Source organism: Pseudonaja textilis, chromosome 2 (assembly GCF_049901715.1).
Source record: "Pseudonaja textilis isolate UNSWEBS1 chromosome 2, rPseTex1.2, whole genome shotgun sequence".
NCBI lineage: Eukaryota > Metazoa > Chordata > Lepidosauria > Squamata > Elapidae > Pseudonaja > Pseudonaja textilis.
Window position 1 is genome coordinate 213,647,712 of NC_141991.1, and position 24,441 is coordinate 213,672,152.

Here is a 24,441-nt window from a genome sequence, read left to right on the forward strand (position 1 = left end):
CAGGTATAAAAGGATGCATAAGAAAAAAAAAGAAAACCACAAAAATAAAAATAAAAACCAATATGGAAGGTAAATAGGAAAAAAAAATACAAGGGAGGGAGAGAGAAAGAAGAAAAGAGACTACTCCCTTAAAAAGAAAAAAAAAGGAAGGAAATCATTAATACTAAAGCTTTTCCTTTAAAATAAAATGCAAAGGTAAAAATTAGACTTCAAAAGACAAAAAGAAAGACAAAAACAAGTTCCAAAAGGCCAAAGATCCAAATAGCTATTACAGAAAGTAAGCTAGTAAGGAGGGGGTTTATTAAAGTAAGAAATAGCCCAGCTTAAAAAAAGTAAAAAGAGCACACTGTACCTTGTTTGGTTATCCAAGGCTTTTGTTAAAGTTTATAACTCTCTTCTCCAGAGTCTTATCACCTTTTTTTTCCTATAAACTTCAACACCAGACTTCAGCTATTGATAGAAACCCAGAAGAGCACCTGCAATAATACTCTCCCATGCTCTTCCCTCTATCTTATCAAACAGGCAATGTCCTTGAAAAGAAGTCTCAGTTCTTTCTCAGCTTTGTCTGGTCAAGAAAAAAAAGAGGAAGAATATTTCCAAGCCTCTAGTTGGCAGTGCTACAAAGTTTCTTCTGCTTTCTCTTTCCCCCTCCTTTTCCAAACAAGATATAATAGAAATTAATTAAAAAGGGGAAAAGATATTTAAAAAGATGACTAGAAGGGAGTCTCTAGCTGAAAATATTATAAAGTCAAAAAGGAGAGAAAGAATAGGTTAAAGAAGAAGAAAAAACAGTCCAGTCTCAAGATATAAAATCATGTGTAAAAAATCCAGCGATGAGAAAAAAAATTAAAAAATATTACTTTGACTTCCTGTTTAAAATTGCCGCTTAATCACTTCTGTCAAAACTTTTACAGATTCTTTCTTTTCCTTAGGGTGTCCTTTCAAATCTTAAAGTAAAGAAAAAATTCTCACCAAACCAGCACACTTTCTCTTTCCATTCTCTTTCGTTTTGGAGCTGTCCCAACTTCAGCAGCTTTAATGGCTGCCTCTTTGCCACTGGCAAAAAGAGTTTCTTCTGGATCTACCAGGGACTTTGCAGTGTCCCTGAGATCAACAGGATGTGTTCTTTACATTCACCATCTCTTTGGGATAATTTAGATCCGTTTGGACCATCCAGGAGCAAAGATATCGTCAGCAATCTCAGACCTCCAAGATCGCATGCCGTATCACCGCGACTCCAGCTTGTTTTAACTTTTATAAGCTGACCAGAGATTCATGGCTGAGTGACTAGCCAGAGAAATTAAATATTTAAATAAATAAAAATAATTAAGTTTAAGCTAGTCATGTTTTTTAAAGCCATTTTATAATTTTTTTCCAGATTTTTCTTTCAAGTCTCCTCAAAGCCCAGGTTCATATGTTCATTTCCCTCACATTGATGAAACGGTCTCTTGAGATAGAAGAACTCCTATTTCCATGGTACAGTAGACTCTTGAGACAGGGTAATTCTGTTTTAAAATACTAAAATTTAAAATTGCTGAATTCTGCAACTATCTGTATTTTATGCAGTAACTATCTGCAAGTCAGCATGAAACTCTAATTCAAGAGTCCTTTCACAGATTGGTTTTGAGGCTTTTCATAGCCCAAATATAATAGCCTTTCCCATCACATCTTTTGGAGTTTTTCCAGTATTCTTTGCCATTTATTTACCATCTCCCCCGCTTCCCCCAGGGGGCATTTACTTGCAGGGCTACACCGTGAGTGAACAAACCCTAGGTTCCAGAAGATCTGTGATTGAAGTACAGCCACCTTCAGAAGAGTTTACTACTTTCTACTTATGTGCCGAAAGTGTCAAGGAAAACCAAAGGTAAATCATTTCATCTTTTTTCCAACTATATGCCCCACCCCCCGGGTATATTTCTGCTTGCCTGTTTATACTTCACTGTAGGTGCAGGAAAAAAAATTGCACAGAAGTTCAACATGATTTGAAAACATTGCCTGGACAATTAAGAATTTTCTTTTATTTATATAAGGATTGGCCCAAGGTCACTCAGCTTATGCCTAAGGTAGAAGTAGAACCCACAGTTTTCCTGATTCCAGTCTGGTGCCTTGACTACTAAACCAAATTGGCTCTCAAAGTATGAATACTATTAATCTATCTCTCTTACAAATATGGAGGCAAGGATAAATAATGGAAAAGCCTAGTTATTTAAAAAGAAGCTCTAACTGTTTTCAAATAAAAATATGAATATTCATACTTATACGAAAATAAATAATGTTGGTTTTTAAAAAATTTTTGTAGTTTTCATGGGCTGCAACTCACTTCATCAAATAGAAGCATTATCCACAACTGACAGATTTTATGTATTTATATGAAAGAGGTTTTAAATATCTTTCTCTCTATATAAATTTACATGTGTATAAAAAAATATTAGGAGTACCCTTCATGTACTCTTAATGCAATGCAAATAAGTATCTTATGTAATATCCAATTGCAAATAAATTCAGCAAGTTACTGTATGCAAAAGCACTAATTGAGTTACCATTATCCATGTACCTTAATCTAATATTTAACATTGAAAAATCAAGTAGAAGCACTAAGAGAGTGCAATCAAATCTGCTGACAAAATGTAATTTAATAGTTTCACAGCACAGTCTTCCTTCAAAGTTCTGCCTGGGTAAATGGTAACCTTGGACCAAGTCCAAGAACAAATGAAGAAATGTAAGCTCTTTGTGGCGGACAAAACAAAAATGCCTTTCAAATATTAAGTAGTCTAGGATACATTCATAGAAATGCTAGGAGATCTGCAAATGATTAGATCCGTTCTTCAAAACAAAGATCCTACAAGGTATTAAAGATTAATAAACTGATTATGAACTGTTTTCCTGGAGAAATTCTTAAGCCAAGCTGGACAACCTTAGATCTAAGTGACAATGTGACCCAAATTTCTTTTTCTCTTATATATACTCAGAAATGACAGAAAGGACAGAAGTATACTATGTCCTGTTTGAATCGGAGTCATGAAAACTTAGCCAAACTATAACAAAACCAAGCCCACTTTGTAATATTCCTCTGTTCACTGCACCCCAAAATATTATTTTGCCCCTTTATGCTTTCATAGATTATCCTGCATAGAGTAGACTTGGTATTTTATTTATTTTGATTTGTCAATCGCTTACAAGATAATAGGTATAAGTAAAAACATAGTTATGAATACATGAAATGGGTACATATAAGAAAAATAAAAGAAACAATAGGACAGGGACGGTAGGCACGTTGGTGTGCTTATGCATGCCCCCTACAGACCTCTTAGGAAAGGGGTGAGGTCAATAGTAGACAATCTAAGGTTAAAGTTTTTGGAGTTTGGGGAAGAAACCACAGAGTCAGGTAGAGTATTCCAGATATTGACCACTCTGTTGCTGAAGTCGTATTTCCTGCAATCAAGTTTGGTGCAGTTAACCTTGAGTTTGTATCCATTGTGTGCTCTTGTGTTGTTATGGTTGAAGCTGAAGTATTCATTGACAGGTAGGACATTGCAATGTATGATTTTATATACCATACTTAGATCAGACCGAAGACGGCGTAATTCAAGGTTTTCTAGGTCTAGAATTTCAAGTCGGGTGGCATAAGGTATTCTACAATGAGTAGAGGAGTGGAGAACTCTTCCTGTGAAATATTTCTGGACTTTCTCAACTGTGCTAATATCAGATACGTAATGTGGGTTCCAGACTGATGAGCTGTATTCTAGTATTGGTCTAGCAAATGTTTTGTATGCTCTAGTTAGTAGTGTGATATTACCAGAGAAAAAGCTACATAGGATTAGGTTAACAATGCCTTTTTGGCTATGTAGTTACAGTGAGCTGTAGCACTTAGATCATTAGAGAGGAGTATTCCAAGGTCCTTTACAGAGCTTGGATCATCAACAAGATCTTGACTATTCAGCTTGTATTTTATTTTCTGATTTTTGGGGGGGCAATATGTAAGACAGAGCATTTATTTGTTGAGATTTGAAGTTGCCATTTGTTTGACCATTCTGATACATAGTGAATATCTTTTTGAAGGGTAGCAGTATGGTCTGTGTTATTGAACAGCTTTACATCATCAGCGAAAAGAACACAGCTGCTCTTAATATGATCACAGAAGTCATTTATGTAGAGTATGAAGAGAGTTGGTCCTAGAACACTGCCTTGGGGGACATCACTATTGACAGGTACAGAATTTGATAGGACACTCCCAATTTTGACCATTTGTTGTCTGTTTGACAGGAATGCTTCTATCCATTTATGCAGTTGTCCAGAGATACCATAAGATTTTAGTTTTAGGAGTAGTTTGACGTGTACCACTGAATCAAAGGCTTTACAGAAGTCTATGTAGATTGCATCTATTGCTTTGCCCTGATCGAGTTGTGTAGTCCATATGTTTTTGCAGTGTAAGAGTTGCAGATTACAGGATAGTTTTTTCCTGAAACCAAATTGTTTATTGGAGAGTAGGTTGTTTGTCTCTAAGTGGAGGATAATGGATTGGTTAATAATTGATTCCATGACTTTACAGGTGATGCAGCATAAGGAGATTGGTCTGTAATTTTCAACTAGGCTGGGGTCTTCCCTTTTGAAGATGGGGATGACCGTGGCTTGTGACCATAGGTTAGGCAAGGAGCTGGTCCTGAAGGATTTTTCAAAGATTATGCTTAGAGGTTCTGCTATGGCAGTGGATAGCTTTTTTAAGAAGTAGGCACATATTCCGTCCGGTCCAATAGATAGAGATGGTTTTAGATTGCGTAGTGCTTTTTCAACATTGTCTTCTGTAAAATCGATATGTATTAGATCATTGTAGTTGTCTGTGGTTCGAATAGGAAATACTGGGCATGATCCATTGCTGTTTACAAATACTGAGCTGAATAATGTGTTAAAGATGCTGGCTTTAATGGTGTCATCGTTGCAGTCTTTACCATTAGGTCCTATCAGGGGTGGGATGGACCTTGAGTCTTTTAGTTTGTTGTTTACAAAATTGTAAAAAGCGCAGGTGGAATTGGTGCATAGAAGGTTTTCCTCTTGTTTAATATGATAATTGGTGCATTCAGTCTTTATCTGGTGGCATAAATTTTTGTACCAGCTTTTGAAATTGGCAAAGTGATCAGATTTGTTTTTGTGATCTCTTTTTGGATTGAAGTGATCTCTTTTTGGATTGAAGTTTCCTTATTGTTATGGGTAATCTGTTTCTTTGTTTTGTTTTGGGAGTTGTTGTTGGTACATATAGTTTGATGACTCTTTTGACTTCAAGTAAAAATATGTTGTAATTTGTCTTCAACAGTATTGCATCCAGTGAATAGAGATTGCCAATCAAGGGATGAGAGATTGTTGTCTATAAGATCATAGTTGCCTTTTTTGAAGTTATAATTGGGGATTACGTCATTGTGATGATTTTTGTGTGGGCGTATGTTGAGACAAAAGTCAATCATATTGTGGTCACTGCTGGAAAAGGGTTCTTTAGTTTGTATTCTGTAAATTAAATTCAAACTATTGCAGAAGATGAGATCGAGGCAGTTGTTTAGTCTAGTGTTGTTGGTTACTAGTTGTTCCAGTCCCAGATTTGTAACAGCATTGTAGAAGGTTGCATGTATGCGTTCAGTTGTACATTCTTTAGGGTCCAGTCAATATAAGGTAGATTGAAGTCACCAAGAAAGATAAAAGCGTGTGGGTAGGATGCTGCCCATGTTAGTAATGTATTTAGCTTGTTTACACGTTCACTGTCATATCCCTCCACAAGTGTTAGATTTCAGTTCCCTTGAATCAATGCTAGTAGACTTTTATTAGGGATTTTGGAGTGATTGTGATAGCAAAAGTTGGCATAATAAACCTAAAGATATATTAGTATTTAAAAGGGATGTGTGTCTTGTAATATAGATAGCTATACCCTTGAGAAGTCTTTCACACAGTCAACTGAATCCAGCTTTAACCATATTTACTTGGCATAGACCCAATTAAAATAATTTACATATTGTGGATTTAAATGGGTTTATACTAAGCTTGACTTAATCTGGATTCAACCCATCAACTCAGATGATTTTCTTTTTAAAAAGTATTTAGTCAAGTGAATAATCATTTAAGCAAGCTAAGGTAGAGCCAGATCTGTGAAAGAGCAGGATGATTTTTTCATCTCTTGCCTCAAATATATTAATGCTTATATATTTTCAAGGTAAGGCAGATATCTGCAGTAAGTAAAAATATTGCAACCTGTGCAATCTTTGCAAAGGTTAGCTACTTTCTGTAAACTGATCCAAAGAATGAAGTGTGGTGGTAACAAATGGATATGATGCATTTTGAAATTCTAGATCAAGAATTCCAATCCTAGCAACTTCAAATGTATAGACTCCGACTCCCAGAATCCCTGGCTGGGGAACTGAAGTCCACACATATTAAAGTTGCCACGATTGTGAACCTCTGTTCTTGATGATACAGGTTTTTTTTAAAAAAGGTATGTTTGAGATCTCATTTACTATGTTGTAATTACATGTGTTTTAATTTGCAGTTAGATAAAAGTCCATGCATTTAATTATCAGCTTTGGCTTGTCCTTTTTTCCAGGTGGATCAGTGCCTTGCAAGCTTCAGTCAGTAAATGGCTCCCTTGGAACAAAGTCCCAGAAGACTTCATGCATTGACTGCTATAAGACAGAGGTCTCCAAACTTGGCAACTTTAAGATTTGTAGACTTTAACTTCCAGAATTCCACAGCCAGCTATGCTGGCTGAAGAATTCTGGAAGTCCACGAAGTCTTAAAGTTGCCAACTTTGGGGACCCTTGCTATAAGAAGTACAACGTGAAAGGAAAACTGAGGCTTCTGTACAACTACTGGCACAGGCTTTTGTTATGAATTTTCAGAACATGAACGCAGCTGCTGGCATAAATTTTTGATTGTGTCCTGGTATCCCATGAGTAACAAATCCTCTATTTGTTTTTTTTTTGTTTTTTTGAAGTATAATGAATTAAAGACTCGGATGTTCCTTTATTTATTTCAACATCTTCTCTTTCATTATTTGAGACAATCCACTGAGTGTCTGTATCATTCATATACAACTTGTTATACTCTGGTTTTCACTGTTAAGAACGTAATTCTCTGAGGAGGCTTGCTAGTTTCTCCTTGGAGGAGTTGTCATTTCCTTTTAGGGAGATTAAAATGAAATTTTCCTGAATAATATTGCTCATTTCCACTAGCCCCCTAGAGTTTTTAGTGTGTTCATGGGACAATAGTAGTTATAAATAGCAGCATGTAATTTTGTGCTCATGCAGTGCTGCTGACTTAATTATACGTATCTCTTGTTACTTGTAACATTTGATGTTTCTCACAGTAGTGGGATGGTATGCTCTCTTCACAGTTTCCTCCAAATTCTGATGAAATCATAAAGGATAGTTTTAATGTTTGGGGATGTATCCAAGGGTTGCTTGAGTAGAAGATAGCTCAATTGTCAGTTCTTTCTTTCAGCCCCTATCTTCTCCAGGCTGTAACAGTAAAAGATACTACAAACTAAAAGAAAAAAATAGAAATGTGCAAGAAAGCAAATACAAAAGAGGAAAATTAAAAAGAGGTGAAAAAGTTAAGAAAGCAAATTTCCACCTCATCACAAGCATAAACAATTTCACTATCTCTTCACCTTCTCTTACGTAATAGATATAAAGTTCTTCACCCATAAGTCATCTCTTAACAGAATGCAAATCCAATGAGTAACATCTGCTTCAATCCTATATCAGCAAAAAGCCCCCAAAGAGTGCTAAAATAACATTAGTTCACATATATAAAATTAAACATTGCACATTTTAATTTAATTTAGCTATAAACACATTTAAAAGGCATAAAGTGGTCCAGAGATCCTAGTGTGAACAAAAGACTAAAGTTTAACATGACAATTCTCTTTTAAAGGGAATGATCTGACAAAGATCTATTACATTAAGTGGAAAGACAATTAAGTACAAAGTCAGTTTAAATCCTGTCAGGTTAAAATACATAAAGTAACTGTAAGAAAAAGTTTTAAAAAACCAATACATAACATTTTTCCAATCCAGATATCAAAAGGTCAAAAGAGAACCACATCAAATAAAATATGTCCCATTGTAATGAACATTCCGTATCTCAACTCCTAATTATAAGCAAATCCACATTTAGAAGGCATAGGTAGTTCCAATATTCTAGTATGAACATTAAAATTGACAAGAAGGATAATTTCTCCTTTAAAAAGAACAAGCTCACAAAAATTCCCCAGCTTAAAGGACAGCTATAAAGCCAATTTAAATGTTATCAGATTAGGATTCATAAAGTAACTATAGGGGGAAAAACCATGTTAACTGAAAACAAATCTAATACAGAGCATTTTTCCAGTCCAGATGTCAGAAAATCCAAAAAGAACCACTCAGAATATGTCCCCATTTTAACCCTGATTAAATTAATCAACTTTATGTTCCTTTGACATAAACCCATTTTGCTCTTTAATCCATTCAGATGATTGATGATTCATTTTGAATTTCTTCAATATTTTAAAAACTTTTGTAGGTCCAGCAAAGGAAATTATTCTGATTGTTCTATGGGATTATCATTATATTTCCTTAATTCTTAATTCCTCATCCATTTTTTTAATGTCTAATGGCAAATCCTTGTTCAAATTCTTATTCACATTGCTTTTAACTGGACTTCATTGTACATCTTTTTCTGTAACATCTTCTAGGAACAGACTGTTTTCAAGAAGACATAACACAGCTGATATTATTGATTCAAAATCATAATGCAGTTCCTCAAAAAAAAATTTCTGCATGCCATTATAAATAGCTTGTCCTGTTAAAAACATTTTTCTTTCCCATAAGAAAGAATTGATTATTTAAAATTAATTTCAAAGTCTTAACACTCAGAGTTCAATATTCCAAGGTTTTCTGAGCTCTTAATTCATTTAAACTTTCTATATCCCAAACCTCCTCATCCTTTCTGCTGTTTATTTTAAATTCTTACAGTTTATAAAGATACAACTTTACTTTCTTACACTGAAGATTAAAGGTGTAAACAGTCGGTGTTTCCAGCCTTATTTTAAAGGTGTCTTTAAAGCAATTAATAGGCAATTTTCTGCTGTATATCAAAAGATATCTTGTAAAACATGTGGAATGAGCATTTTTCAATTGATTTGATAAAGGGCATGTGTAAACTACGCATCAGGCTTTATTAAATGTATTGAATTTGGGGACCTCACAGTAAAGCAAGAAAGAATATTCCAGCTGCCAGAAGCAGGAGGGAATGGCAAGAGAAACGTGAGCAGAGAACTGACTGATTAGACACCATATTTTCAAATTTCACTGAGCTGTTCATCTCAGTCAGAGACCTGAAATATAATGAGAAAATAGCCCAGTCTGAGCCTTTCAACTCTTACTGCAAATGGAAGTCCTGGAAAAGAGTGCCTAAGGATGGCATAGGAGGAACATGCCCATAGGAGCCAAAACTGGCCATCTACCCAGCTTTTGACCACCTCAGCCATCACTTCCTCACAGATTGTGTCTACAGAAGAATTGTGGCAGGTGGAAAATACTACTTTAATACTGGAAATATGTAATCAAATCGCCTCAGCTATGACACAAAGACGACATAAAGATATGCCATTTAAAAATGATTAGAAGGACATTCTCTGATTATCAGAACATGAAGGAGTCCTCAAGCTCCACTCTTAAACACAAATGCTAGGGAGAAAAAACTATTGATGATATAATAGCTTACCACTCAATAAAAACTTCTAGGATAGTGTTGTAATGGAACATATGCATACAGTATGTGAGAATGGAATGTCGTTGATGGGGATTGCTGATTCCCTGAAAGGGTCTCTAATCTCTTCATCCATAATCCCACCATGCATTCCACAAAACTTCTGGGAAAAGCCAACTCACAGTATTGCTGCTACCCCTTACTTTTCCTTAGACAGAGCCCCCTGCCAGGAGAATTCAAACCAAACCCTCTTCTCATAAGTAGCTTTACCAGAAGGGAAAACTTGTGCTTAAGTGTGCCCCCTTACTGAAATAAGCATTACTGATTCAACAATAATTCAGAATCTTTATTATATAAGACAAATCCCAGAAGTAGGAGAATATTGGAAGGAAAGAAAAAGAAAAAGGGAAGAGTGGCAAAAGGGAAGAGCAATGACTTCTGAGGAGATTGATCTTAGTCTGCTCTTCCCTCAGCCCAAGATTTCCCATAACATAGAGAGAGAAAAAAAACAAAAACCCCATTGTGGAGCATTGCTACAGTAAAATTGAATCTATTCTGCATTATCCAATACTGTTCTTAATCTCTTGTACATAATTCTGTTATCTCTAATCCAGATTTCTATGGGTTAAGGCTTCTTTTCTGATGTGGTTTTCAGCCCTCCCTGGGCTTGAGGTCTCATACAGTGGTGGGATTCAAATAATTTAACAACCGGTTCTCTGCCCTAATGATTTCTTCAAACAATCAATTCACCAAACTGCTCAGAAACTTAACAACAGGTTCTCCTGAAGTGGTGCAAACTGGCTGAATCCCACCACTGGTCTCATAGGAATAAAGACAAAAGACAGATGTACAGGGCTGATCCCTCTCCATTTAAAAGCATACCCCAAAGAGGAGAAGTTCCACTCTTGATTGGCTTCTCAGCACCTGATTTTGCATTTTGAGTGTCCATGTACCCGATCATTCTTTTAACTCTTCCAGTATCTAAATATCTTGGAATGGATTTCACTATTCTACATATGTATTTGTTCGTCCTTCCTCTCTAGTTAACAAAAGGCATGATAAGAAAAAAAAAAGTGTATTCCTTTGCTCATCCCCTTAACTCCCCTGTACTTTTATTTTATTGAAAAAGGTAAAACTATTTTAAAACAACAGCTGTACAGACTAAGTTATTCCAAGTCCTAAATTATCATTTCTGATGGGTTTTTGGATAATTATCCAGTTGTTTTAAATGAGTCTTCAACATTACATTTATGTGACCAATTGCCCTACTGATTCTCATTCAGAAAATTACATGAAATGTTTCACAAAATAAAGAAACTGAATTGGTTTCTAGAAAGTAAAATGTGGGCAAAATATGTTTAATATACACATAGAGTGGCTAAGATGCTGAGCTTGTCGATCAGAAAGATCGGCAGTTCAGCAGTTTGAATCCCTAGCACCACGTAACAGAGTGAGCTCCGGTTACTTGTCCCAGCTTCTGACAACCTAGCAGTTCGAAAGCATGTAAAAATGCAAGTAGAAAATAAATGCAACAAGGAGATCCTTTTTAAAATTTTATAATAAACTTTATTAAAGATTAAAAAAATATGTACAATGTATAGTACAAGACATTTTTTTGCAAACGAAATCGATGTGTAAAACACAATGAATTACATAAAACATATGTCTCTAATCAATTAGACAGTATATTCTTTTTTCAAAAACAATTTTTCTAATATTCATTTTCTGTTTCTGGTAACTACTCTTAGTCTGACCACTTTATTTTTTCCATTCCTTATCTTTTTATTCCCTGGTTTTTATCCTTAATCCAATTGTACCATTTTGCCCAAACTGCACTATATTTTGAGTGTACCTCGTCTTTTAGTTTTGGATAAGTACGTCCATTTCAGTGCAGTCAAGGACCTTCCGAATTATCAAATTGTTTGTTGACATTTGGTCACCCTTCCAGCATTGTGCCAATGCAATTCTTGCTGCCATAATTATATGAAAAATTAAATAGTTCATTTCTTTTGCATAATCACCTTTTATCATTCCCAATAAAAATATTTCAGCCTTGAATTCTGGTTGAATATTTGTTATTTCTTTTATCCAAAGTTTAATTTTTTTCCAGTATTTTTTACTTTTAGGGCAAAGCCACCAAGCATGGAAGAAGGTACCCTCATTTGCTTGCATTTCCAACAAAGTGGACTTAGATTTGGGTACATGTTAGCCAACCTTGAGGGTGCCAGGTACCACCTATAACACATTTTGTATTGATTTTCTTTATAGACCACCAATTTTGTTATTTTATAATTTTGCTTCCAGATTTTTTCCCAATCTTCCAGGTTGATATTGTGCCCTACATTCCTTGCCCATGCAATCATTGAGCCCTTAACTATCTCTTTCACCATTTTGAATTCTAATAAGTAATTATATTTTTTGGAGATTAATTTTTTGTCTGTCCCCTCTAATATTTTATCTGATTCAGCTTTACCTCAATTCCAAATTCTTCTATATCTTTTTTGTACCTCATTTTGAGTTGCAAATATGGCCACCACTCTATTTTTATGTCTTGCTCTCTAAGTTCTTTAGTGTTCCTTGGGAGTTTAAAACATCATAATATCTAATCTTTCTTCCAGATTCTAAAGGGCTGGGGTGGATGATGGATTCTCCATGATGGATACCCACCCTGGAATCTTCATATAATGTCTGTTTAATCTCCTTCCAAATCTTCATTAGTGAATTTTGAATTACATATCTATTAAAGTAGGAATAGGTCTTATTTCCAGGGTTCCACATGAAGGCATGCCACCCCGCCTGCAAGTCATGCCCCTTCTAGAATTAGGATTCTTTTGTTTCTCAGATTGGTCCATTCTTTAATCCACATTAATGCTGCTGCTTTATGGTATAATTCCCAGGCAGGGAATCCAAGTCTTGTAGTGCGCTTAGTTTTATTTTTACCCTTTTTTCTGACCAGTTTTACTTGGATAGTTTGAAAAAGAAATAGTAGTCTTGGCAAGATGTTCATTTTGATGGTCGTGATTCTCCCTAGCATTGATAATTGTATTTCCCACCATTTTTCTACATCCCTTTTTATTTCTTGCACCGATTTTACATAATTGTATTCTTTTATGGTTGAACATCTTGCTGTGAGCCAAATTCCAAAATATTTAATTTTTTTAACAATTTGTACCCCATTACTTCTACTAATTTCTTTTTTTGATTCTCTATTAAGTTTTTTGTTATCATTTTGGTTTTGTCTTTATTAATGGTTAAACCTGCCACTTCTCCATATACCTCTACCTCTTTAATTAACTTTGATCCTGTTTCTATTGATTCTTCTATGAAGAATGCAAGGTCATCTATGAAAGCTTGGACCTTGTATTGTTCTTGTTAAACTCTTATTCCTTTTATTTCCGAGTTCAGTCTAATTCTTCTTAACAAAATTTCATGATAAGAAATGATATGAGTGTCATGATAAAGAGCAGAAGTGAAAGTGGACATCCCTGCCTGATTCCTTTTCCTATCTCAAAAGAATTTGTAATTTCTCCATTAACTATTATATGTGTTTTTTGATTTGTGTAGATTGACCCTAACATTTTTTTCAGATTTATTCCCAAAATTCATCTTCTTTACTTGCTGCATCATGAATTGCCAATTTACTTTATCGAAAGCTTTTTGAGCATCAAGAAAAACTAATGCGATCTGTTTTTCTAGATGTGCCTCATAGTACTCCAAGATGTCTAGTACTATCCTTATGTTATACTTTATTTACCTTGTTGGTAAGAAGCCATTATGGTCTGGATGTATGTTTCTATTCAATATTTTTTTCAATCTATTGGCCATTATGTTCATAAATATTTTGTAGTGGGCGTTCAATAAAGTAATTGGTCTATAGTTTTTTATATTAGTAGTATCTGCACCCTTCTTCAGTATTAATGTAATGTATGCTTTTCTCCACGACATTGGTAGCTTTGCCTGTGTAAGAACATCATTGTAAATTTCTAAGACAATTGGATCGAATATTTCACCTAATATTTTATATATTTCTACTGGTAATCTGTCTATTCCGGGGGTTTTATTATTTTTTTGTTTGCTAATTGCCTCTTTTAGTTCCTCCTTAGTAATTATTTAATCATTTTCTTAGATCTCACTCTGATTTAGTCTGATTGTTCACTATTAAAGACCAAAAAGGCTTTGGAGCAATAGCTACAGAATTCACAATGTACTGCTGTTTGCCCTTGTCATTTTTAAAATAGTACTCTAATAGGATAAAAAAAAGGCTTCCCACATAGACTAGAAAAGCAAGTCAGAAAAGTAGTGTTTAATGTGGATTTGTTTAGCCCGGGATAGACGGGGCATTCAGATGCACAGCCAGACACATCCAGGGAGCAGTGCGGAGTCAAACAACCTTGGCAACGTTAAGACTTGTGGACTTCAACTCCCAGAATTCTTCAGCCAGCAAAGCTATAACCATATCTGAGAAAAGCACCTTTCCCTCTTTTATATTTGCCATGCAGTGTTTTTAATCTTGTGTCGATGTATTTGATTTATCCTATCCAGAAGCAGGACCTTACAGGGAGGACAGAAGCTGGACGAATCTTTCCCATTCAGCTGGCCAATTGTCTTTTAACTTTTCCTGTTTTTTTATATAAACCCATTTTGCATTCCTCACTAACTTTCTCTCATTCTGGATTTTAAAAACTACCAGTTCAGTTATGAGCTCCTCTTTCCATTTCTTATACTGTACATCACCTTTTTACTTCTCAGACTTATCAGTGACTATAGTAATGGGGAGACAGAATAACCGTGAAGAACAGAAGGAAGAGCTGCAAATGAGGCAACAATCTGATAAAAGACATCTGAATCCAGGGCAGAAATGTAATTTGAGAAAGTGCCTTAGGTGTGACCCTCTCTAGTTTTCATGAAGATAAAAGTAGAGATGGGAAAACTTTCAATATTATGTTACTATAGCCTTATAATTAGCTTGTATGTCTTTGGCTTTCAAATTTGGTCTACTTGGCAGCTGGGTGGTCTCTTTCTGTCCTTACCAGCCTATTAACTTTTCTTCTTATATTTCCTTTTCATGGGAATAATTTATACTTTCAGCATCTCATTTTTCAGGATCTCTCAATTATATTCAACTTGAATACCTTCATGATTTTGAGCACATCCTTTGCTTAAAAATATCATATGCTGCCCCCCATTTCCAATCTCTGCTCTACCCGATTAAAATCTGTATTCCTTAAGTCCAAAGGCCATACTGACTTCTCAGCATTTCCTCCCCTAGTTATCCTGAACTTTGGCGAAATAAGCTTGCTTTCCTTCATGGTGTCTGATAACTTTAGTCCATCAATCAATTCCTCCCAGATGGTCAGGATTAGATCAAGGCTGCATGACCTCTTGTTCTACCTTCTGAAAAATTAAACTGTCACCAAGAGAGATCAGATGTCTGTTAGATCTAACACTTTTAGCTGAGTTAATTTTCCAGCAGTAATTGAAATCTTCCATTACAATTATAGCCTCCTTCCTTAAAATCATGGAAAGTAGGAAGGCACACTTCACATCCTTTGCTTAAAAATATTGCTTGCAGTAAATTTTCTCAATTGTACTATATTGTTTGTACTCTTTTCAACTACCCCAAATGCTTTGAACTTCTATATTCTGAAATATGAAATACTTAACAGTGAAAATGAATATTAAGATTAGAAAGCCAAAGGACTTTCTTTCTATTGTCTATTTTTTTGAACGAATAATATCTGAGTTCTACATTCCAGCTATAATTCTTATTGCACCATGTTTCAATGATACCTAATTTACATTTCCTAGTTAGATTTCGTTTTCTCCTGTTATTGCCTGGAAATTGGGGGTAATACTGCTTGCTAGCCTCTCTACTGCTGTGTTGAGGGTTTGATTATCCTCCCATCCTCTTGCCTTGTCCACATCCTTAACATTCAGCACTTTTCTATTTGTGTCTATAGACCTCCACCCCTCTTCCTTCTGCTTTAATTTACAATAAATCTGATTAAGATTACAAATGATTTTTTCCAAGTTTGCATTTCACTTATATTGTAGGGTGAAGCCATACTTGCCTAGGAAACCCTTTTATCAGTATTGCATATCATCATCCAATTTAATGTTACAAAAGCTTGCCTAACAGTAAGAGCAAAAATATGACCAGTTTGAAACTGATACAAATTATTCAGAGAGGTCATGGACTCCCCTTTACTGGATGTATTCTAGCACCTAAATGCCTCTCATTCAGCTGTATGTTTTTATATTCTAGGTATGAAGAATCTATGGCCTTCAGTTGTTGGATGATAATTACACCTTCTATATGTGATAGCACTAAATTTGGTTATTCATCTGTTTCTTTTTCCACTTCACTTGTTTTAGAGTCAATAGCAATCAGAATGAAATTCTTTAGATGTAATGATAGTTGCCAGTATAACAAAATTGCTCATGGAGGTTAAATGAACCTTTTAAGTAATGGGATATTTATTGGAAGGTTTTCCTAACTATTTACCTTTGAAACTGATTTCTTTCAGTATCTGTTCTCTGGCTGCCAAATTTTAATTGTCTTTGACTGTCAGATTGCAAAGACAATTAGCTAAGTATCAGAAAACTCTTACTCATTCTGATATTAATAGAATAGAACACCATCAAAAAGCAGAACAGAAATAAAATATCTCTATGAAGGAAATCATGAAAAAGCATTGTAGGACAATTAGATTATACTAGCAGGCCATGTAGAATAAATAGTTTATTCGGCTACGTTCTTCTATTCTTTTGTTACGCTAAACCAAAATCAACTCCAATTGATGTATAGCCATAAAACAATCCATGGTTTATTTTCCAATCCCTGCCTATCATGCAAAATCTCTCAAAAATTATATTACCCTTGCCATAATACTGAAAGCTTGGAAATAAGAAATATTATGGCTTGAGTCCAGAGTAATATTCTTCAAGTGAACGTGTGTCCAAATCAGATTTATTCAGAATGTCCTTAGTTGCTGAAAGTTTTGTCCTTTGTTTTTTCTTCCTGGAGCTCTTAATATCTGCTCCTTAACTATCGAAAAGAGTCCCCCAATTTGCTGAAGCAGATTTTTGGTGATGTAAGACACACCAACATTGTGGATATTTTCATATAACATTGTTTATTTTAACTTTGAGAAGCTTCCCAGTGTTATTTGAAGTTGGTATAACAATACAATAAATAAATATTTATTTTTATATTTATTCTCCATAGTGCTTCCTTAAATGATGAGAGTCCTTTCTATCCTCAGTAAGTCTATGGTTTGAAACACAAAAGCTAGAAATGTCTGCAGGCTTTAACTGTCCAAATTATACCCCCTTTATTGAAATAATTTTTAACAAAATAAAAATCATGAAAGAAAATAGAGACAATAAAGAAAAATAGTACATAGTGAAAAAAATAAGAAAGGAAAAAGAAATGAAAGATTAGAAAGAGGTGGCTTCTGATCTTCCTGGTTGCAATTATAGATACATTTATATTTTACACTCTCCTCCCTTCTCCTGTCTGTCTTTCTCGCTAAGGTTACATCACCGTTGTTTTCCCATAGCCTACCCCTTCTAATCTTCAAGCTCATAAATCACAGCTTCTCTTTTTCTTTCTTCAGCAAAAGGTCCATAAGACATTTCCTATCACTGATAATGGAGCTATTGATCTTTCTCTAATCAAACAAGTTAATTTTGCCATCTCTGCTAACTCTGTTGTCTTTACAAACCATTTGGCCATTATGAATATTTCAGAATCTTTCCCTTTTACACACATAATAGTGTAAAAGCAGGAATCATGCATAAAAATAATGTTCCATGGCTCTTGGCTGTCCATTAAACATAGCAAGAAAAGTTCTGCTTTGTACTGAATGTTGTTCTTTGTATCATTATATTTAAACTCAGAAATTTCTGGGTTTTTTACAAGTTCAACTATGCAAATTAATCTCAACTTCAAGTTATTTAAAGCTTTCTATTTGAGGTCTGATAGAAAATATTAAATTTAACTTATGATTGTAACAGATAATAAAGGAGCTTTTTAACTACCGGTAGTAGGTAAACAAAGATCATGAACAGCCTCTTTTTTCAAAACATTGTCCATGTTTATTCTTCTTTGGACAGACACTTAGACCCTTCTCTCTTAGCCTGCATCTCAATCAAGTCTCTACCACAAATTGCTTTTCATAAATATGATTGTACATGTTAAGTTTGAGCAATGAGAGGCTGAACCAGAGCATGAGTGCAACAGTACTTTATTTTACAAATAAAGGGCTGACCGTGCTTGCCAAGCCTGGAACTGGCTCGCAGCAATCAGCAGCCAGTTGGACCCGCAGCCTGCTTTTATAGCTGGCTGCTGGGGAGAACCGACCAATGGGAATGGGGAATAACGCCCACACAAAGTGAGTGGACCTGAGTGAGAACTCCTTGAGTCCTCAGGACATAACACCCCTTCCCCCAGATGCGAACACGCATAGTCCTTGAGGTAGATGGGGGTTGTGTTGGCGCCGGAGCGGCGCAACTCGGGAACATTGTCTGACTGTTCGGTATCAGTCTGTGACGGTTGAGCTGGCATAGTGTCGCCAACACTCTCTGGACTGGCATCCTCGGAAACCACTGGGTTGGTTTCTGGAGTCAAACTCTCGTGGGTTGGATCCGGTTGACCAACTCTCTGGGCGCTGTTGTCCGAGTTTGGGCTGACCGGAACGACCGCTGGCGCAGACTGGTCACTGGGTGCGGTGTGGCTGGGTGGCGGATGGTACGGTTCCCTTCGACTGGAGACTCTGGATTCTTGTTTGCGAGGTTGCTGAGGCACCTTCTGAGTTGGTCTATGTGTCTCCTCCAGACGCGACCATCCTCCAGCCTGACTCTATATGATCTCGGCCCGGTGACGGCGATGACCTCGCCCAGAATCCAAAGTGGGTCCCCAGCGAAATTCCTTGCGAATATCGGCTCCTGTAACATAAAATGTCTAACCCGAAGTGGAAGCGAGGGGAGAGTCAGGGCAGTATTGGGGTGCAGTCTATCTAATACAGTCCTCAGGCGCCGGCCCATCAGAAGTTCCGCTGGGGACTTATTGGTGACTGCACAGGGGGTTGAGTGCTGGCTCATCAGGAACCGTGAGAGTTTGTGGTGCCAGTCATCTCTGCCAAACCTAGCGAGGCCTCTTTGGTGGTCCTGACGGCCCTTTCAGCCAACCCATTACTCGCAGGGTGAAATGGGGCTGTGAAAATGTGGCGAATGCCTAGGTTGGCTGCAAAACGGCTGAATTCTACTGATGCGAACTGTGGGCCATTATCGGAGACCAAGGAGTCGGGTAGTCCATGGGTAAGCTAACAGGCGCGTTAACACGTTGGTGATTGCTAGTGTGGTGGTCGTGGATAGCTGCGCCACGTCTATCCACTTGGAATAAGCGTCCACGACCACTAGGAACATCTTTCCATGCACGGGCCGGCCAGATCGATATGGATTCTAGACCAAGGGCGCTGGCGCTCTCCCATCTGGTAGGGGTGGCGATGGGGGGAGCAGGACGGATTCCTGGCAAATGCTGCAGGAACTTACCCAATTGACAATGTCCTCGTCTAGACCCGGCCACCACACGTAGCTGCGTGCCAACGCCTTCATTCTCACAATGCCGGGTGTCCCTTGTGCAACGCTTCCAGGACTCGGGTACGCAGCGAGGTCGGGATGACCACCGAGTGCCCCACAGTAGACAACCCTGCAAACTGGACAGCTCCTGCATGCGAGTCTTAAAGGGTGCGAATTTGTTATCAACATTGCCTCCCGGCCACCCCCTCCTCACCCAGTCGAGCACCTGGGCGAGCGTTTGGTCTGCCTTGGTTTTGGCGGCGATGTCAAGGGCGGTGATGGGCAGGTCCAACTGGGTGATTTCAAAATGGCATTGACAGGAGCTGGGTCTTCAGCCGGAGCGGGTAAGGGCAGCGACTGAGTGCGTCAGCGTGGGATAGAGTTTTGCCCGGGCGGTGGATAAGTTTGTATGAGTAGGCCGCTAGGAAAAGTGTCCACCTTGTCATCCGAGGGGAGAGGACTTGAGGTGTCTGTTTGTCGCCGGCCAGTAGGCCCAGGAGGGGCTTATGGTCGGTGACCAGTTCAAGAAGTGGCCAAAAAGGAATTCGTGAAACTTTTCACGGCTGCAACAGCTGCTAGGGCTTCCTTGTCTATTTGGCTGTAATTTCGCTCCGTGGCCGAGAGCGTCCTGGAGAAAAAGGCGATGGGGCCTCGGCGCCATTGGCGAGTCGGTGACTAAGGACCGCCCCAATTCCAAAAGGGGATGCGTCTGCTGCCAGTACTAAAGGAAGGTTGGGGTCGAATTGGATGAGCACTGCCTCTGATGTAAGTAGTGATTTGACGGTGTTAAACGCCTGGTCTTCTTTATGCCCCCAGTGCCACGGTGACTTTTTGTCTAGTAATCTGTGTAGGGGTTCGGCTACTGAGGCTTTATGGGGCAAAAGGATGCATAAAAGTTTAGGAGTCCCAAGAAAGCTTGTAGCTCCGTTTTGGAGGTCGGTGTGGGAGCTTCGTGGATCGCCCTGACCTTGGACTCCAGGGGGTGAATGCCAGAGGCGTCAATTTTATAACCCAGAAAGTCCACCTGTCTAGTGGCAATGGCGCATTTTTTTTTTTTTTAACTTGAGGCCATGCTGTCTGAACCTCTCTAACACTGCTCGCACTCTCTGGAAGAGTTGGGGTCTGTCCCTGGCCGAGACCAAGATGTCGTCAAGTAGGGTACTACACCAGGGAGGCCCTGTAAAATCCGCTCCATGAGGGATTGAAAAATACCGGGGCAACACTTACGCCAAATTGGAGACGCTTGCATCGGAAGGCACCCCTGTGAGTGACGATGGTCTGAAGTTCCGCTGTTTGGTTATCAACAGGAACTGTTGATATGCTTGAGACATGTCCAATTTAGCAAAAATACTGCCCGGTTCGAATGTGTGCAATAAGTGCTGAATGACGGGCACGGGTAGGCGCTAACTTGTAAATATTTATTGATTGTTGTCTTGTAGTCCGAGCAAATTCTCAGGCTACCATCTTTTTGAGGGTGTGACAATGGCGTCTCCACTTGGCGAAATCTGTTGGCTCAATGAACCCTTGTTTTAGTAGTTTATCCAATTCAGCGTCTAGTTTTGGTCGAATAGCAAATGGAACTCTACGTGGTTTTAATCTGATTGGGACTGCCTGGGGTCAACGGTGAACGAGATGGGGGTTCCATTATAACACCCCAGCTCCTCGCTGAACACATCTGCATAGTCAGCGAATAAGGAGTCAGTGTCTGAGGTTGAGACAGCATGGACTCCTGTTAACCCTAGGCCGAGGTGGGGAAACCAATCGAGCCCCAATAAGGTGGGTAGATTGCCGTTAACTACCACTAGAGGTAGGTGGCCTTTAAAAGCTCTAAAACTGACAAAGAACTTGCCTCTGCCGATCACGGAATGGCCTTCCCCTGGTAGTCCTTCAGACCGAACTGGCATCTCTGAAGCCGGGTAGTAGATAGGCTGGGGTGGAGTCTCTTGAGGGTGTTCCACGAGATTATTGAGAGCGCTGACCCTGTGTCAACCTCCATGTGGCACGGTTTACCTTCTAGGAAACGGAGAGAGAAATTTTACTAACAGAGTGGCAAGTACGCCTGGCAAGGCGGTGCGTGCGACAGTTTAATACTTGCCTCTGTGGTCCCGAGTGCGAGGACGGGGTCTTTGTGCAGCGCTTTGGGGGCTTGGCAGACTCTCGCAATGTGCCCCCTCTTATGGCAGTTGTTGCAAACGGCTCCTTTAAACTTGCAGGTGGCCCTTTGATGTGATCCCCACAGGCTAGGCACAGGGTGATGTGCTTGGGTGGACCGGTGTATTCTTGTTTGGCCCCTACCTGCGACCGTCTGTCATTGGTGAGGCGATGGACATCGTTCTCATCGTTGTGGCCTTCCTCCGCTTCCACCTCTTCGGAATGGACTGGGAACGCTGCTAGCTTGGCGCTTGGGCCCTGAATTTCGGTGGCTGAGTTAGTTGCTAGCTCGGCTGCTAGGGCCTCCTCTACCGCTTGCGCGAGGTTGAGGTCTTTTAGCTAGCAGTCGCCTCTGTAGGTTGAGATCCTTGACCCCACAAACCAATTGATCGAGGAGCATGTCCTCCAGGTATGTTCCAAACCCGCAGTGCAGGGCTGCTGTTCTGAGGGCGGCCATATATTGGTTGATGGTCTCCTTACTTGATTGCTTCCTCATTCGGAACGTGAACCTCCTGGCGATTTGTGAAGGCCTGGGAGCGTAGTGGTTTGTGAGGATCTCAAGCAACTCGGACCACGGAACGTTTTTAATTCTCTCGGCGCCACGAGTGCTGCAGCGGTATTGTAAACGGTGGCTCCGCAGTAGATTAGGAAATAGGATTTTTCCGATGCTCTCCCGCATCCGACAGGCCGACCGCATCGATGTAATGATTGAAGCGGTTCTTATACGATTCCCACTTCTCTTCGTCTGGTTTAAACGCCCGGGAATACTGGATTGGAACTCATGGTGCTGGAACGGCTGGGCTACCTGCGGGAGGAATCTCTCTGGGACTACGACGCTCGTGAGTTACTAGTGATATCAGCTCTGGAGAGGTTTTTGCTACCCTCTCTTCTCTCTCTCTGGGTTACCACGTTGGCTGCTACCTGTTGGAGGTGTCTAGATTCGCGCCAAAAAGTGGGCGTTAGTGACTCTCTACAGCGCTGTGCTGTGATTCCTACTGGCTCGAAATTCAAATGACACCCGTTTGAATTTCGCGCCAAATGCACAGCCGGCTGCGGCTCGCAGCACTTCACTTTCCCGTAGTGAGGCTAACAAGCGGCTACAGACGCTTCTAACTATTTGACTCAGACCGCTTTCTCTGGCTGCGGATCTGCGTTTGCTCTTTTTGATCGCTCGTTTCGCTAGCTGACCGCTCTCTCTGGCTGCGGATCAGCGTTTCCCTTGTCGCCAGCCGATCGCTCTCTCTGGGCTGTAGATCGGTGGCTAGTGACTCAGCGGTTGCAAGGTGCATCTGGTAGCCATCCCATCCTCGCCGCCAGTGTTAAGTTTGAGCAATGAGAGGCTGAACCAGAGCATGAGTGCAACAGTACTTTATTTTACAAATAAAGGGCTGACCGTGCTTGCCAAGCCTGGAACTGGCTCGCAGCAATCAGCAGCCAGTTGGACCCCGCAGCCTGCTTTTATAGCTGGCTGCTGGGGAGAACCGACCAATGGGAATGGGGGAATAACGCCCACACAAAGTGAGTGGACCTGAGTGAGAACTCCTTGAGTCCTCAGGACATAACAGTACATATCACATCCTCTTTGGCAGGGGTGGGCAATTTTTCCAAGGGGCCACATAAGAAACTGGGACTATAAAGAGGCAAATCAATAGGGCTATGTAAATTGAAAAAAAATAGCAGTCATCTTCAGAATAAAAGCAACCCCCACAGACTGAACAAAGGCAGCCAAAGGGCTGGATGTAGTTGGGTGGGAGGTTCTTAAATGTCCAAGTCTGCTCTTAAAGTCTTAATTCTCTGGTGATTAGTCAGGTCTTCAAGCCATCTGATTTTAGGAGATCTAGGCAGTGGTGGGATTCAATTTTTTTTTACTACTGGTTCTGTGGGCGGTGCTTGCTGGGCATGGCAGGGGTAGGATACTGTAAAATCTCCAGTCAGAGATGGTATTTGCTGGTTCTCCAAACTACTCAAAATTTCCAGTACCAGTTTTCTCCAGAACTGGTCAGAACCTGCTGAATACCACCTCTGATCCAGTATTCCATTTGTAGAAGACATCCTGACCATCCTCCATTAAACAGATGCAATCAACAGGACCAGCATCTTCCTCTGCCAGTTTAGCTGCAAACTTTATTTTTAAACCTTTTTGTGCCCTACGTGTTTGTGTAAAACAATCATTTCCTCGTATTATCTGATTTTTGTTCCTTGTGATAGAACCTGCATCTGCATTTTCCACAGGTTGAAAGCCTTGAGGCTGAACTTGTTATAAACAAGAAAAAACATTTATTTGGACTATAAGACAATATAATGGAAATATAATATTGTCTGAATAGTAAGAGTTCAGACATCAGATTTATATTCAGAATAGATCCAGCAATTTTAAAACAATAAATCTTGCCCCCTCCCCATAAGGAGAATGTACAAAATAACTCAATGAAAAACCATCTATACAGCTAGGACCTGCATACTTTATTTAGAGAAGCATAGCTGGTGAAACCTGATAGATTAAGTGTTGTCTCCATGTTTGTGCCTTGAGATGACCTTGGGCTAATGTTGACACTGCGTAATATGAACACATCAATTACCCACAGCAGAAGGAAAAGTCTGCTGAAATCAGCCACTTGTAAAAGGCACTGGCAAAGGCAAAAGCGGGGAGGAGGGTTGAAAGAGAGAGAGAGAGAGACAAACAGACATAGAATGTGTTAATCAGAATAGAAATATCCATTGTCATTCACATCACTAAATCATGTCCTTTTCTATGCAACACCATTTAGTTGATTTGCCAGCAGTGACTCATTGTGGTGAGAGGTCAGAAATTCACAATTATTTTTTGCATTATATCATTCCCTGGAAGTCCTGTTCCAAACAAAACTTTTGTATTTGTGGCATTGTTTCAGAATCCAACCTTTCAATCACAAAGTATAAGACCCTCTGCTGTGAATAGAGGAACTAATAGAGCACATTTCATTTCATCATTAATATTATGCA

The 24,441-nt window shown here is 39.0% G+C and overlaps 1 protein-coding gene and 1 long non-coding RNA gene across 2 annotated transcripts in view; both read left to right on the forward strand.

Moving 5' to 3' along the window:
* Positions 1-7,006, forward strand: part of LOC113445087 (uncharacterized) — a 56,603-nt gene extending 49,597 nt beyond the window's left edge. Inside the window, exons 11-12 of the mRNA XM_026714090.2 lie at positions 1,729-1,864; positions 6,581-7,006. Of these exons, the coding sequence (XP_026569875.2) occupies positions 1,729-1,864; positions 6,581-6,656 (212 nt within the window). The 3' untranslated portion in view covers positions 6,657-7,006. The remainder of the gene's footprint in view (positions 1-1,728; positions 1,865-6,580) is intronic.
* The window catches only part of LOC148127357 (uncharacterized), an 826,567-nt gene that overhangs the window by 568,426 nt on the left and 233,700 nt on the right, over positions 1-24,441 (forward strand). The window lies entirely within an intron of this gene.